This window comes from Acomys russatus, chromosome 28 (assembly GCF_903995435.1).
Source record: "Acomys russatus chromosome 28, mAcoRus1.1, whole genome shotgun sequence".
NCBI classification, from domain to species: domain Eukaryota; kingdom Metazoa; phylum Chordata; class Mammalia; order Rodentia; family Muridae; genus Acomys; species Acomys russatus.
In genome coordinates this window covers 30,594,468-30,610,127 of record NC_067164.1, presented here as the reverse complement: position 1 = coordinate 30,610,127, position 15,660 = coordinate 30,594,468, and the positions used below count along the sequence as shown (strand labels likewise).

Sequence of the window (15,660 nt, the reverse complement as noted above, 5' to 3'; positions counted from 1 at the left end):
TCCTCCCACGGGAACGAAGGATGCTTAAGACACATAAAATTACGTCATAACAGCTGGACATCGTTGCGTGGTGAGTGCCAAGTATTCTGTACAAGTCTGGAGTATTAACAAAGGGAGCTCAGTGAAAATGGGCCCTGAGCCCAAATACATTGCTGATATTCCCAGAGCCCAGGGAAATTTTAGTTTGTTATTTAAATCACAGTCGAAATGTACTTTCCGCAAAGGACACGAAAGGTCATTTTTATATGTAGAATAAATTGCTTAGATTAATGAAAATCCATGTGTGTTTCTGTCTTATTAAAAATGACTTTGCTCTCTTACCTGCTGTCTGCATCTTCTTCGTTACCAGAGACAAGCAAAATATTCAGAAAATAAGCTGAAGTCGATTAAAGCACGGAACGAGTATCTCCTAACACTTGAAGCCACCAACGCCTCGGTGTTCAAGTATTATATTCATGATCTCTCAGACTTAATCGACGTGAGTACCTGAAGTTTGTACACAGCTGCTTCCATTCGTTAGTGATGAAAACACCATCTATTGTAACAGTGCATCTTATGCAATGCTCAAAAACAAATTTCAACCTAACTAAGCATTACATTTTGACAGGATTGAGTGTCAAACTCATGTGATAAAACATAGTTCTAGAGCTGATAAAAGTAATTACTAAATTCTGTGATGAGTGAAGCCATGTTCCTAGTGATCAAGCCGGGCAGTGATGGCGTGCCCCAGAGGCAGAGGCAGGTGGGTCTCTGTGAATTGGAGGCCAGCCTGGTCTACATAGTGAGTTCCAGGCCAGTCAGTGGGACATGGTGAGACTGTCTCAGATCCACCAATCAAAAAAGAAGTGTGAGAACTGTTGTGATGAGTGTTCATTTCCGCTAGAAAAGGCCTGATGTCTGAGCTGAGAAGTAATCCGGGAGCTGCGCAGCACCCAATCTACGAAAGGAATCCCCCACAGAAACACCGGCTCGGTGAAGGCAACAGAGACAGAGGTGTGTTCTGGAGGCAGATGTGCTTGCACCCCGCAAGCACAGAGATGCCCTCAGGACACTCAGAGTGGACAGTCTGGTTGGAGCAGAGAGAGTGAAATGAGGCATTTGAAGTCAGCAGAAGACTGATTGCCACGGTTCTTGAGACCACAAAAGGTCTGGACTCTGTTCTCAGCATCGTAGAAGCCAGGCAAGGGTTTGAGGAGAGAACTGGTGTCACCTAGTGTATATTTTGCAGAATCTGGAAGCTTCGTGGGAAGAAGTCTATAGGGTTTGAATGTTTGCTTGTTAGGGAGTGACACTATGTGAAAGGATTAGAAGAACGAGGAGGTGTGGTCTTCTTGGAGTAGACATGGCATTGTTGGAGGAAGTGTGTCGCTTAAGGTAGGCGTTAAGGTTTCTCAAAACCCATGTCCGGCCCAGTCTCTCCCCTCAGCCTGCATATCAGGATGTTGCTCTCAGCAACTTCTCTAGCATGCTCTCTGCCACGACGACAGTGCACTGAGCCCCTGAGAATGTGAGTCAGCCCTCAAGGAAACGCTTTCTTTCATAATAGTTGCCTTGGACATGTTTTCTCTTCACAGCAATAGAACAGAGACCGAGGCAGCCAGCCATCAAGCCCTGGGGCCCCTCTTCCTCAGCGGTGAGCTTTCAGGCACTCGCTGCTGTGCCTGCCCTTTTTGTATGGGTTCTGGGGACCCAAACTCTGGTCTTCCTGCTTAAGCAGCAAACCCTTTGGCTAATGAGGCATCTCCCCAGACTCCAAAACATAGACACTTTTCACCTCCACATCTATTTTTATTTCTTTATTTATTTTTTGGTTTTTCAAGACAGAGTTTCTCTGTGTAGCCTTGGCTGTCCTGGACTCCCTTTGTAGACCAGGCTGGCCTCAAACTCACAGTGATCCGCCTGCCTCTGCCTCCCGAGTGCTGGGACTAAAGGCGTGCGCTATCACCGCCGGACTTTCACCTCCACTTCTAATAGACTCTGCTCTAAACAGATAACAGTTAAATGTGCCGAGTGATTCAACTTTTTTAAAAGTTAGACTTTTTAAGAGATCAACCTTAAATTTAAAACGTGAACAATTCCCAAAAGACGTGACTTAAACATGAAGTTTGGAAGAAATGACATGAAATTGGTTTGCTGTCAGAATCTGCTGAAACCACGGACTCAAAGCTGAAAGAAAATATTTTTTTTCCTGTTTCTTGATCCACTTGTTTAAGGCGGTATGAATGCGGACGTTCTAAAGTGGCTGCTTAATTTTCTAGGATCCCATTCTGCATATATAGTAGTGACCCTAAAACCCATTAAACTTCACCCTTCCTGGTGGAAAAAGAAAGATTGATTATTATGCAAAGGCTCCTAGAACCCTTCATGCTGTGTGAGTTTATTTAGCAATGTACATTTTATTCTGAGCTATCTGATATTAATGGGGAGAGCTGCCATGCCGCCAATGAGAAGAAGCCGAGACCGTGTCTTTAAATGCACAGCTGAAATGACATGAAAGCCAGTAAATGCATCTCAGTAGGTCACAGCCTCATAAAATCAGAGAATTGAAGCGGAGGCCTCTTTACGAAAACCTTTAGTTCCTCCATCTCTACTGGCATCCGTATCTGACACATTTGCTACGATGGACGATCATAAATAGGTCTGTTAATATGGCCAAAAAAATGGTTAAGGATTTTCCATAGGATATGTACTTCGAATTGTTGTATTAGTGCAGGACCAGTGCATGTGTAATATAGAAAAGTTTTAAATGCTGCCAGCCATGATAAAAGCATTGCGCTCTTATATCCGAGATTATCACTGATAAAACTCAGACTTGCTGCACCCACACACGTGCTGGAGGAAGAAGCTATGGAGTCAGATCTTACATACTGTCTAACCTGTTGTTTTCCCCCATTAATCAAGGCTGCGTTCCCATTTCTTCCCCCTAGTTGTGTTTGTTGGGATCTCGCTGCCGTGTCTAGACCACCCCAAATTGAGGAGCATGCAGGAAACCTCCCTGGGCAGGATAGACCTAAGGTCTTTTCTGACTTGATAAAACCCCTATTGAAGAGACAATAGGGCAGATATTTATTCCTCAGAAAGCTCCAGCTTCTGGGTGTGTGTGATGGCCCCTTGGTTGCCTGCTTTATTGTGTTTCAGCACCCACCTTATATTTTCCACAAAAGAAAAATAAATAAGATAAAGACTCAATGAACCCAAGTTGAGCACTTCGCAGTAGACTACACCATAAATAATGTGGCTGCACTGCATGTAACAACCGAGCTTCAACTCCCCAGTAGCAATGCTGTAGCCAGCTTAGCAGGACGTGACTCTGACCCCACCATATAGTTAAGTGCTTTCCCTTACAACAGATACAATACTTTAAAGTCTCTTAAGTCTGGATTTTGTAAGATGTTGTGACTTGGAACTTGGCAACGCCTGAGCCATAATTTACTTTTGGTTAGCAAAAATCCTTCTTTAGGATATAAATTAATAATGTAAATTAAAGGAAAATACAAGTTTTTAAATATAATTCCAGCACTTAAGATTAGTTGGTTTACATATATAGCAATGATGCCCTAATTAATTCAGTATCCTCCTTTTAACTACTAAAGCTAAAATCATTAATAATTAATTCAACACTTTTCATAGACCTGCTCAAATCTTTTTTAAACTCTTTGGGGATTTTTGGATGCTTAAAAATTATTTAATAATGCTAGCTTTTCTGTTTTGAATGAGTATTGCCTTTATTTATCAATATTTAAATTGGTAAGCTTGATCTCTTCTCTTTTAGAAATGCCTACCAGAGCAGGAAAATCTAATACTTAAAAAAAAAAAAAAAATACTAGAGCTCTATAAGCATTTGAGTCAGTCTTAAGGTCTTGATTGTTCCTTCTGAGATCAATGGGCTGATTTTCTGATGATTTTTGTCTCTGAGCACATGACTTCAATAAACGTTGTGTAAATGGATGTCTTAACCAGTATAATTTTAAAATATTAAATACTGCAGCTCAGCTTTTTGATATTCAAGATGATATGAAGAATATTTAACTTGGCTTTATCCGAGTATCTTTGCGGGGGGGGGGGGTGCTGTCCTGTTGCTGTTATTGCTAATACAGTTTTGGTTGAAAATATATGAATGCTAAGTACAAGCAATGAATAGAGACCTCTGGCTCCAGGCACAGTCTAAAACTGTGTGTGGGCATAACAAGTCCGGTTTTTACAAGTGACAATCTCAGCTTTTTAACAGTGCAATCACATAAAAGGAAGAATACAGTCACTTAATTTTTGCCTGTAGCCTTTTTGGTTTTCTGTGGTATGTATGTGCTGTGTGTCGTCCAGGGAAAAGCAAGTGAGGGCTGGTGACTAGGAGGGATTACATAGGGAACTTGCGAGGCAGTGGCAATACTTTTTTAAAAAAATAATTTATTTATTCTTATTGTATGTGCATTGGTGTTTTGCTTGCATGTATGTATGTATGTGTGAGGGTGTCAGATCTTGGAGTTACAGACAATTGTGAGCTGCCATGTGGTTGCTGGGAATTGAACCCAGGTCCTTTGGAAGAGCAGTCAGTGCTCTTAACCACAGAGCCATCTCTCCAGCCCAATGGCAATACTTTTTAAAGGTGTATTTATTTGTGTGGATGCGTGTTTTGCCTGCACATATGCACGTGCACCATGTGCGTGCCTGGTACCCATGGTTGTCAGAAGAGGGCGCTAGGTCTCCTGGAGCCGGAGTATATCCAGATGGTTGGGGACCACAATATGGGTCCTGGAAATTGAACCCAGGTCCTGGGTAACAACAAGTGCTCTTAATGCGTATGTGTGTCACGCACACGCAGATAATGTTACACTTTTTCTGTAAGTACATCATATTTTTCGTGTTTTAAAGGGGGGCTTGGAGCTCGTGAGATGGCTCAGAGGGGGGCAAGGGGGTTTGCTGTGTGAGCCTGATGAACTGAGTTTGATTGACCAAACCCAGGTTCTGATCGGTGAGAAGAGGATGCACGCCGTCGTCTTCCAGCCTTATCTGGATGTTCTGGCAAAAGAATTTGACTGGATAGTGAAGGGATATACGCAAAAACAGATTTTTCATTTTTACAATGAGCAGATTTCATGTCGATACTCACTGTTATCTCCAACATTAAGAGCAAAAGACCCTATGCTTTATTTTGTAAATAATAATAATAATAATAATAATAATAATAATAATAATAATAATAATAATAATAATAATAATAATAATAAAATGAGCTCTTTAACAACCAGAAGACAAATCCTGCAGGCCATACTTGTCATTGAATACTGAGTTTCCAGGATTTACTTGCTAAATTTTTTCTGGGTTTCCTGGTGGGTGTGGGTGTGGGTGCGTGCATATGTGTTTATGATGTGTATGTGTGTGTGAATGAGAGTGTCTGAGTGTGGATGTGTGGAAGTTAGAGGATCACCTTGGGTACTGGTCCTTGCTTTCCGCGTTGTTTGAAACAGGAGCCCTTTGTTCTCCAGTGCGCCTGCGAGGCTGACTGGCCCAAGAGCTCCCGGGAACTCTCCTGTCACTAGTTTTCACCTTGACACAGAAGTGCTCGAAGGCTAAGTCTTTCCCATGGATAATCCCCTACTCTCGTCAGTTCTCCACGCCGCTATCTGTCACACATGCTTTCTCGGCTACTTGGACAGAAAGAGACTGAAATTAGATTGCCAGGCATAGCCCCCGCCGCCTGTGTGTCATCATTTCTGAATTATGCTGAAGCTTTTGAGCTTATCTTTTTGTCTCTTGGGACATACCCTTCATTAAAAAGCAACTTGTTCTGGGTTCTGTCTCCTTAGTTAGCCAGATTCCACACACAGCCCTATACACAGAGGTATTAAGAATTATTTGTGAAGACCTCCCAAAAAGTAATGCTGTATCTCCCCCACTAGACCTGACCTCTTATTAGAAAGATCGCAAAAATCATGTTGATTGGGTTAGCAGATCATAGTGATCGTGTAGACTGACTTAGGCATGGTTTTAATCCATTGTGATTTTCAGAAGCATTTAAAACCTGAAATGAGTTAGATGACTGAAGGAATTGGCATTTAGAGTTTCTTCCTATGGAAATGCTGCAGGCGTGAGTCCCTGAAATGAGCACTGCTTGGCTGGTCGGTCGGTTGGTTGGTTGGCTGGTGGGTGGGTGGGTTGGTTGGTTGGTTGGTTGGTTGGTTGGCTGGTCAGTCGGTCGGCCATTTGGTTGGCTGGTTGGTTGGCTGGCTGGCTGGCTGGCTGGCTGGCTGGCTGGTTGGTTGGTTGGCTAGTTGGTTGGTTGGTTGATTGGTTGGCTGGCTGGCTGGCTGGCTGGTTGGTTGGTTGGTTGGTTGGCTGGCTGGCTGGCTGGCTGGCTGGTTGGTTGGTTGGTTGGTTGGCTGGCTGGCTGGCTGGCTGGCTGGCTGGTTGAGCTTATTTGTTTTCTTTTTCTTTTCTAATCTCCAGTGCTTGCTTGGCCATGTTCTTCTGGGCCTGTGAAAGCCAAAAGCCTCTGATGGACAATCTGGTTCTCTCTTTTTTGCTTCCTTCTCTTAAGTCCTAGCTGATGGCTCTTAGAGTCATATCATCAGCCCTTATGCTCTCCCCAAGCTTTGGATCAGTGCATCAGCTTTCTCGCTGTCCCTAAGCTACTTTAATGTCTGTTTGTCCGAACCTTCACTACCTGGTATACAGACAAGTTTCTTCTTAGTAATTTTCCACACCCCACTTTCCACTTGGGCACACAAGCCTAAGACCCTCCCATATAATACACCAGAAAATTCCATAATCTCTTCCTCCTAAAGAACCCGAACCCGACGTACCGCTTCTCATGACATCCTTGGACTCCTAGGCATTCCCCTCATCACATGCCTGCGTTGCTTCCTTCCATCCAAGTCTATGAAATGTGTCCCCGCAGCCTGTACTATGCCTTCCAAAGCTCCTAGACTCTCAGACTAGCAGTCAGTAACCAGACACATCTGTCATGTATGAAACTCTCCAGAGGCCTCCCTTTAGCCTTAGAACAAGGGCCAAATATTCATAACTACACATTCATAATTACACATTGGCACCCACCTGTCCCTTGGTCCTGTCTACTGACTATGCTTCAGATATGCTGGCCTGTCCATTGCACAGAACTGCCATGCATTTCCTTGCTTGGGGCGTCTGTGCTCTGCTGCAGAACTTGACAAGATTGAGTCCTTCCTCTTATGCACATCACACTCCTGCTGTCCTAAATAAAAGACCAGCAACCCCTCTCCCCCCGCCCAATGCTTGCTACTCCTCTGGCCTTTTATTTTCTCTATAACATTTACCATCTGGCCTATATTTATTTGAGCTTGCTGTGTCTGATCTGACTCCTTTCTCTTGAACTGTATGAGTTACGAAGTTGTTGGTTGGTTGTTGTTTGTTTTTCCCCCTTGAGAAAATGAATCTGGTGGATGGGAGATGCTTCAGGCAACAGTTGATTATTAAGCTGTTTGTTTGTTTGTTTTAGTTTTTCAAAACAGGGTTTCTCTGTGTAGCCTTGGCTGTCCTAGACTCACTTTGTAGACCAGGCTGGCCTCGAACTCACAGCGATCCACCTGCCTCTGCCTCCCAAGTGCTGGGATTAAAGGTGTGTGCCACCACCTCCCAGCTATTATTAGCCCAACTTATCAGTATCACTGTCGGCCCTGTATCTCTTTCTGTCTCAGAGATGTACCACTGTGACCTTCCCATTGCTGGGTTAGGTGGGTGGGGGCTCAAAACTTTGTTTCTGCCAAGCATTGGGCTACAGTTGCTGAAGTGGCAACAAGGATGGCCATCCTTCCGTGGGTGCTCAGATGCCCTGGCAGGAAGCCAGGTGTATAAAACATGCTTGTGGAAATTAAGGTGTCTGGCTTGATCCCATGTGATGCTTACTGCTAACAAAATGTGTCTCTGGTTTCTGGGTTAAAGTAATGAACAGTGAGAAGGAATGAGTAGAGGACACGGAGACAGCAATTCCGAGAGATCCAGTCAGTCGTCCTGACACAAGCGCTGTTCTACCTCCTTCTAGTCCTTTGAAAGCCACACGGAAGCTGCTTTTTTTAGCATCCTAGTGCCCTTGGCTTGTCCTACTTTTCAAAAAGACTCAAAATGAAGGGGTAGGAAAAGTCTTTATTCACTATCTATGGCGACAGCCAAAGGTATGCTTGGTAAGCCCCGAGGTAAGCAGCTTTCTCCCCGGGGAGCCTGTGCCCCTTCTAGGCTGTGGAATACTCCCCTCTTTTCCCTGCCTCAGTATTCATGCCTAGATCCATAGGGAATCTTAATAAATGTGATTCTGGTTTGTTAAAAGACATAGGAATCGGGAGAAAAGACAACTGACATCTCTCAGGCCGAGACCAGAGTACAGGGACAGTGAAGGAGAGATAAATCTGTTTTTTAGGATCCCAAGTGTGGGATTGGAACGGTCTTGTGAGAGAACAGGTGAGGCTAATCCACTAGAAGACCGACCACCTCGTGCAGGAGCTGAGGTGCCAGCTGAAAAGATCCCATGAACAGACTCTGGGAGGGGATATATAAATGAGCCCAGAACTGGAGGCGGGGCTTTTTGGAGACTTGGGATAGTTTTGGCTGTTCATCGCGGCACTTCGAGACACTCCTAGAGAGAACCGCTCGAGGGAAGGCTTCAGGGCTCTAGGCTCCTGCTGAGGTTCTGGGTTCTGGTTACCCTAGGTTCCAGCAGAAGAAATCCTGCTGATTGTACCAGGAGAATCGTTCCTCGGAACTGATGTCCCTATGGTTTTGTTATTGTGTCTATTAATCCTCATTTCCTATTGTTTTGGCTAATCGGGTTATAAGTGATGTATGCTTGGTCACTAAATTGTTAATAAAATATATTGGTTAAGAAAATTGAGCATACAGGGAAGAGACAGAGAACTTCTGCAGAGAACGGGGAACCCTTCCTCCCTGCTCAGTTCCAGCAGCTACAGGAGTCACATGGGCCCTTGATCCCGCCCCCTTTGTGCTTCAAGGACTGTCCTACAAATGCCATTGGCTATGACTTGGGAAAAGAGGACTCACAGACTTCTTTCCATTATGGGTTCCTTGTGTCATGCCATCTGTGTGTGCTGAGAGGCAGGGGAAGGAAAAGCCCTTCTGAGGAGCCGTGCCCTGCCCTACAGCTGGTATGACACCACCATGTAAGCCTCAGCGGGCTCTCAGTGTGTTCAGGACAAAAGGAAGTGGTTGTGTTTGTCATCAACCTCAGTGCTAGGACCTCATGTTCATGCTGGTATTGCTGGCAACCCTTTGGGCTGAGGAAGCCAGCCTGCTGTGCCTAGACCAGCAGTAGGTGCTATCTTAACAATTCTTAGGATTTTGTTTAATGCGTACTTTTTATTCTAGCAATCTTTATCCCTCTCCCTGCCCCCTTTTTTATATTTTCTTCCCCCCCCCTCCATTTTGTGCATTCATCTGGAGTTCTTCACCTGCCAGAATAACAGTGCTTTGTTTGGATGAAGCAGGTTTTCTTTTTTTGCTCTCCTATGTATTTTCATCATTAAATGTACTTGGGCTATAACTTAGCTCTTTGTGCAAAAGCTGGCTTTTCACATCTCATTAATAATTCATAAACCCCATAGAATTCCTTGAGACCTTTTTAACCAAACATCTTGAGTCCTAACACATTCAATGTCGCTTCTGCTTCCAGTTTAGAAAGAGAGACTCCTCTGCGGCCAGGCTTGCTCTCAGGGACCTTGAAGAAACATTCTCCTCCCCCCCTCCCCATGCCCCCCACCTCCCCATCTTCCCCACCCCACCCCCACCCCAGCCGCCGTTTCTTATTTAAGTTCAAGATGCCTAAGAAACCTAGAATTTGGAAATGTAACATTACAGACTTAACAAGCCCATGCCAGCTAAGTGACAGTTACAGCCTGGTGAGCTCCCTCGGGGTCAGAGTCTAAGACCGCCCATCAGAAACAACCACAGAAGCCTCCTGAGCACAGGAGGGCAAGTCCAGGAGGACTTGCAAGGTTACTAGATGACCTACCGAGCCACCTGCCTGCTGCACTGGCTCGTCAGAAGCCATGGTGAAACCGGGTCTCACGCTGACAGGACCCCACATGGCAATAGTGGGAACAGAAACACACCAGTCATTTGCTGGGGCGAAGCATTCAAGTCCGGAATAATGGAAACTGTCGCTCGGGTAGTTGGGGTCAGAATTCTTTCTGCCCTCCCTCCATCTTATCCTCCTTCCCTCATTTTCTCCCTCTCTCCCTTTGTTTTTCCTTCCCACTTTCCCCCCCTCCCTCCCATCCTTCCCCCCTCCACCCCCCTCTTCCGCAGTCATCCTCTCTCTTAGGTTGTAAGGCGCATGCATGGGTTGTGCACAAAGTGAAAAGCCTTTCTCAGTTGCTTCTTTCTATTTCAGCGTATTTATTAACTCCCGCCCAGATCAGTATTTACAGGATAAAGTAGCAGGGCTCCTCACTTCCTTCTAGCCAGGTAGAAGAGTCTGTCTTCTCTTTGAATGTGGACTGCTTTTTAAGCACTAGGACATATTAAAGAAATGAGACCCGTTTCCTTTACAAACCTATGTCTTTATAAAATAAGATGTTATTGAAAGAGAGGGTGATTTTTTTTTTTTCACTCCCTCTGATGTATACAAAACTGCAGGGAACCATTGTGGATCGGGAGAAGCAAGAGGAATAAAAGAAGGCTTTGTTCGCTTGAGACTAGAATTTCCAAATTAACCAAAATGAATCGCTCTCTGTGTTTGGCGCGGCTGATTGCCCTGGAGATGAGTGAGCCGATTGCTGCGTCTCACAGTTGTGTTTTTTGTATTTGTGACATCATAGCTGCCTTCTGATTTCATAAATCAAATCATATTTAATCAAATCCTCTTGTCAGCGTGGGGAAACAGCACCTCCAAAGGGCAGGGTCACAAGACTCTGTCACTGGAGTGTTCTAGGGAGGTGTCTACAGTGTTTTAATCATTCAACTATGCATCCTTAAACTGCAGATTCCAAATTAACAGGTCAGGGGTGGAGTCAAATGTTCTACGTTTTTTAAAGATTTTTAACATTTCTTTAAAATGTGTGATTGTGCACATATGTGTGTGGGAGCACAGGCTATAGCAAGTGTGTGGAGGTCATAGAATAGCCTGTGGAAGTCAGTTCTGTCCTTCTACTGTGCGGGGGTTCTGGGACTCAAACTTAGATCACTGGGCTTGGCAGGAAGCCCCCATACCTGCTAAGTCGTATCACAAGCCCAATATTCTAATAAGCTCTTGGCAACGCTATTACTCTTGATCACATTTTTGAATAATGAGATTTCACAATAACTTTGCTTTAAAGCCTCCATTTTTATAATTTGGAGACTGATGATGAAAGGGCGAGTTTTTTAACTGTAGTCCTGGAGAAACTAGGGTCTTTGTCCACGCTAAGCAAACACACTGCTAGTGAGCTATGTCTCCAGACTAGCATGGGTGTTTTTAAGTGCTCGGGATTCAGTGTGTCCCTTTGCAAAGCCCAATTGACGCTTCGCAGCCCGGAGGGCCTGCTCTCTGTGCCAGCACTGTTTCCCATGTGCCCCCTTTCCTACCATCTTCATAGCAAACTAAGGAACAGCTTCAATTCCATTTCCTTGAGGGTGGAAGTGTTTCACTATGTCCCAGCCTCAGTGTGCCTGGAGCCTAGCATAGTCCCTGGTGCCTGGCAGATTAATGATTTGAACTGAATCAAGCTGAATTGACTGACTTCATTAGGGCAATATGGAGATGACCTGGTTTTGTCTATTTAAAACTATGTGTTTCCTTTTTAAGGAATTTATTCTCTCTCTTCTTTTTTTTTTTTTTTTTTTTTTTTTTTTTTTTTTTTTCTTTATGTCCCAATCCAAAATTCTGCTGTCAGTAATTGCTGGCTCATTTCCAGACTTACTTCTTTTAAATCATATTTGCTTAGGATGCGTGAAAGACTGAACAAAAGTACAGAATAAAGGTAATAAAGACTCGGGGTGGGGGGAGGGGACCTCAAAGCTCTTTCCTTAAATATCATTTTTATTTCTAATTATGTATCTGTGTTTGTAGAGGTGTACACATGTGAGCGCAGGTGCCCACAGAAGCCAGAGGCGTGGAATTCCCCTGGAACTGGTGTTCCAGGCAGTTGTGAACCACCCAGGGAGAGGCTGGGGCTGAGCCCCAGTCCTCTGCAAAAACATGAGGTGCCTCTAACTGCTGAACCATCTCTTCAGCTCCTAAGTGTATGAAACAAATGCTGCCTATAATCAGAGGGCTTTAGCAACCATTTCTTATTTAAGAATTCTATGCTGGGAGCTAAAGGGAAGGCATTTCTGAATATTTTGACAGACTCCAGCCCGTTCCCTTCTACAGTTCTGATTAGTCTTGAGTCCTCAATAAAATATGCAAATCTGAGATCTCACTTAGCATATTTGTCTCCTAGAAGGATTTGAATAAATTGCTGTATCAGTCACAGCACTGAGTGAAGGAAACTTGGACACTATTCTTCATTGTTTTCTTTCACTGTTGGATTCTGCCCTTACATTTTTAATAGCTTTATTATGTATAATTCACATACCACTCCGCTCACGCACTGAAAATCTACAGTTGGCATTTAGTATATTAGAGAGCTGTGTGCCCGTCACTACAATCAATGTTAGAATATTTTTATTACCCCTAAAAAATATCTGGCACCCCTCAGCAGTCAGGCCGCTCCGATTCTTTCATCTTCCAGCAGCAGATACCTCTGATGTATTTTCTGTCTCTAGCTATGTCTGTTCTTTACTTTATATAAATGGATTCATACAATGCATACTTTTTTTGTGACTGGCTTCTTTTACATAGTATGATATTTTTAAAAGTTCACCATGTTACATTTGGTTCCTTTCTGTGGCTGAGCACTATTCTAACGTGTGGGTATATGACAATTTATTTATCTACCTTTTGGCTACTGGACACTTGTGTCAGGTGGTTGTTATGAATAAAGCTGTTGTGAGTATTCAGGTGCAAGATACTTTCACTCTTACAAAGATAACCTAGGAAAAGTTTGCTGAGCCTGTAAGCGCGCGCGCGTGTGTGTGTGTGTGTGTGTGTGTTTGTGTGTGTGTGTGTGTGTGTGATGTGCCTGTAGATGCCACAGGAACATCATCTACCACTCTCCACTCAATTCCTTTGACCCAGGGTCTCTGACCCAGAGCTAGCTGTCCCTAGCAAGTGTCCTGTCTCCACAAACCCACAATGTGAGGTTGCAGACATGCACAGCCATGCTCTGGTTTTCACGTGTGCCGGAGTGGGGATGCAGGTCCTTCTGTTTGCACAGCTAAGCGCTGCTACACACGAAGCTACCTCCCCGGCCCGGAGTCTTAGAATGACAGCGTGTTTGACCCTTTGAGCAACTGTTTACAAAGTGACTGCACTGCTTTATACTCCCGCCAACAGTGTGTGTGAGGGTTCTACCTTGTCTGCATCCTCCCCAGCACTTGCCATCACCTGCCATTCTGAGTATCCATCCTGATGTGTATGTGAGCTAATATCTCGTCTTTGTGCTAAGATTAATTTATTTCTACTTCGTGTGTATGGGTGGTTTTGCCCTGTGTGTCGGTGTACCATGTGTGTGCAGTGCCCACCAAGGCCAGAAGTGGGCATTAGATCCTCTGGGACTGGCATTAGCAGATGGTTGTGAAATACCATGCAGGTGCTCTGAATCGAACCCAGGTCCTTTGCAAGAGTAACAAGTGCTTATAACTGCTGAGTCCTCCCCAGCCACCTTCTTGTTATCTCTTTGCTCTGTTACCCTGGTAACCAGTATCTCCAGCATCTTTTGATAACACTTGCCAACCATGTCGCTATCGTCTTCTCTGGTCTCTCTTCAGCCACTGCCTCTCTTCTGATCGGGCCATTTGAATTACTGAGTTGCTGGAGCTTTTTAATATATTCTAGACTCAAGTTCTTTTACAAACACTTTTCTCATTCTGGTTTGTCCTTTCAGTTTTCTGATGGTGTCTTTCAAATCATGAAAATCATAAATTTTGATAGAGTTCAATTTACTATTTCTTTGGTTGCGCTTTTGGTGTCCTATCCAGGAAACCCCGAAACTGCAACGTCTCGGTCTTCTTCTGGGTGTTGTGCTCATAGGTCACACGCTTGAGTCTTCAGTCAGCTCTGAATTAACATTTCTATCTGTTCTTGTGTGTTGTTCCCCAGTGCTGCGACCTCGGCTACCATGCAAGTCTGAACAGAGCCCTCAGAACGTATCTCTCAGCAGAGTACAACCTCGAAACCTCCAGGCACGAAGGCTTGGACATTATTGAAAATGCTGTTGACAATTTAGAGCCAAGGAGTGACAAGCAGAGATTCATGGAGATGTACCCTGCTGCGTTCTGTCCTCCAATGAAATTTGAGTTTCAATCTCACATGGGTGATGAGGTGAGTAACTGATTTTTTTTTTTTAATCTAAGGAGTCAATTGTCTCTTCACATGTCACTTATTATGTTATATGTTCTTCTTTTGATACAGAGCCTCATATAGGCCAGGATGGCCTCAGGTTCCCTCTGTAGTCTTGGCTGACCTTGAACTCCTGATCTTCCTGGCTCCAAACTTTAAGATTTAGTGTTAATTATCTGTGTGCATTATGCACCCGTGCACACACACACACACACACACACACACACACACACACACACACTAGACAGCAGTACCCACAGAGGTGCAAGGAAGACATCAGGTCCCCTGGAGCTGAAGTTACAGGTTGTTGGCTACCAGATTGGGTGCTGGGAACTGAACCTGGTCATCTGCTAGAGTAGTATATGCTCTTAATCCCTGGGCCATCTCTCCAGCCCCTGCCATGTATTTATTCTTTATATAAATTTAAATGACCATGAATTATAGCAACATATGTTATCTACGAACAAAAGAAACTAAAGAAATGTTATCAATGACAGATGGATGAATGGCTGCACGGACAGGTGGATTATAGCTAAATAACTAATACGTATTAGATATATAGGTAGGCAGGTAGATGATATATAGATAGGTATAAATATGCCTATACCTATTGTGTTTCTAATCAGTGTTATTTGTATTTAGTAGATTACTTGATGAGAAATGATAAGTCTAGGCCAAGCACCCTTGGCCCCAAAATACAAAAGAGGTAGTACAAATCTGCTCCAAAATTACAGGTTTCAGAGCATTTTGGATTTAAGATGTTCAGATTAGGGACACTCAACTCTAAGAGGCTGAGTAAATATCCCCAAATCCAAAGGCTTTCAGGTAGCTGCAGTTCTTATAGCAACAAGAGATTTTTGTTTGTCTTTGAGATGGCATCTCGCTATTCAGCCCAGGCTAACCTCGATTTCCTCATCCTTCTGCCTCAGCTTCCCCTAGTGCTGAGATTACAGGGGCATGCCAATACATGCTCAGTATAACACATACTTGTCAACCGCACAACATGTCAACATACATGTCCATCCTACCGGCCACCATCTTTCCAAAGTCAAACACTTGCCTTTTTTTTTTTTTTTTTTTTTTTCCTTCCCCTTTTCCATTGTGGGTTTGCTAACCATGAAACAGTGACAGTCACAGAAGTGCCTTCAGTCAGATGCTAACAGTTCTGTTACTGTTATGTTAATGAAGTGGGTCTGGTCTCTCTTTTATCACCATCTCAGAAGAACCCCATGGAAGGAACCTTTGCATTCTGTGTT

General features: G+C 44.0%; 1 protein-coding gene across 3 annotated transcripts in view; it reads left to right on the top strand.

Annotated features, from left to right (window-relative positions):
- Srgap1 (SLIT-ROBO Rho GTPase activating protein 1) overlaps positions 1–15,660 on the top strand; it is a 274,632-nt gene that overhangs the window by 193,149 nt on the left and 65,823 nt on the right. For all 3 annotated transcript variants that reach the window (XM_051170099.1, XM_051170098.1, XM_051170100.1), the window contains exons 6-7: positions 350–478; positions 14,165–14,386. In XM_051170099.1, coding sequence (XP_051026056.1) covers positions 350–478; positions 14,165–14,386 — 351 coding nt within the window. The remainder of the gene's footprint in view (positions 1–349; positions 479–14,164; positions 14,387–15,660) is intronic.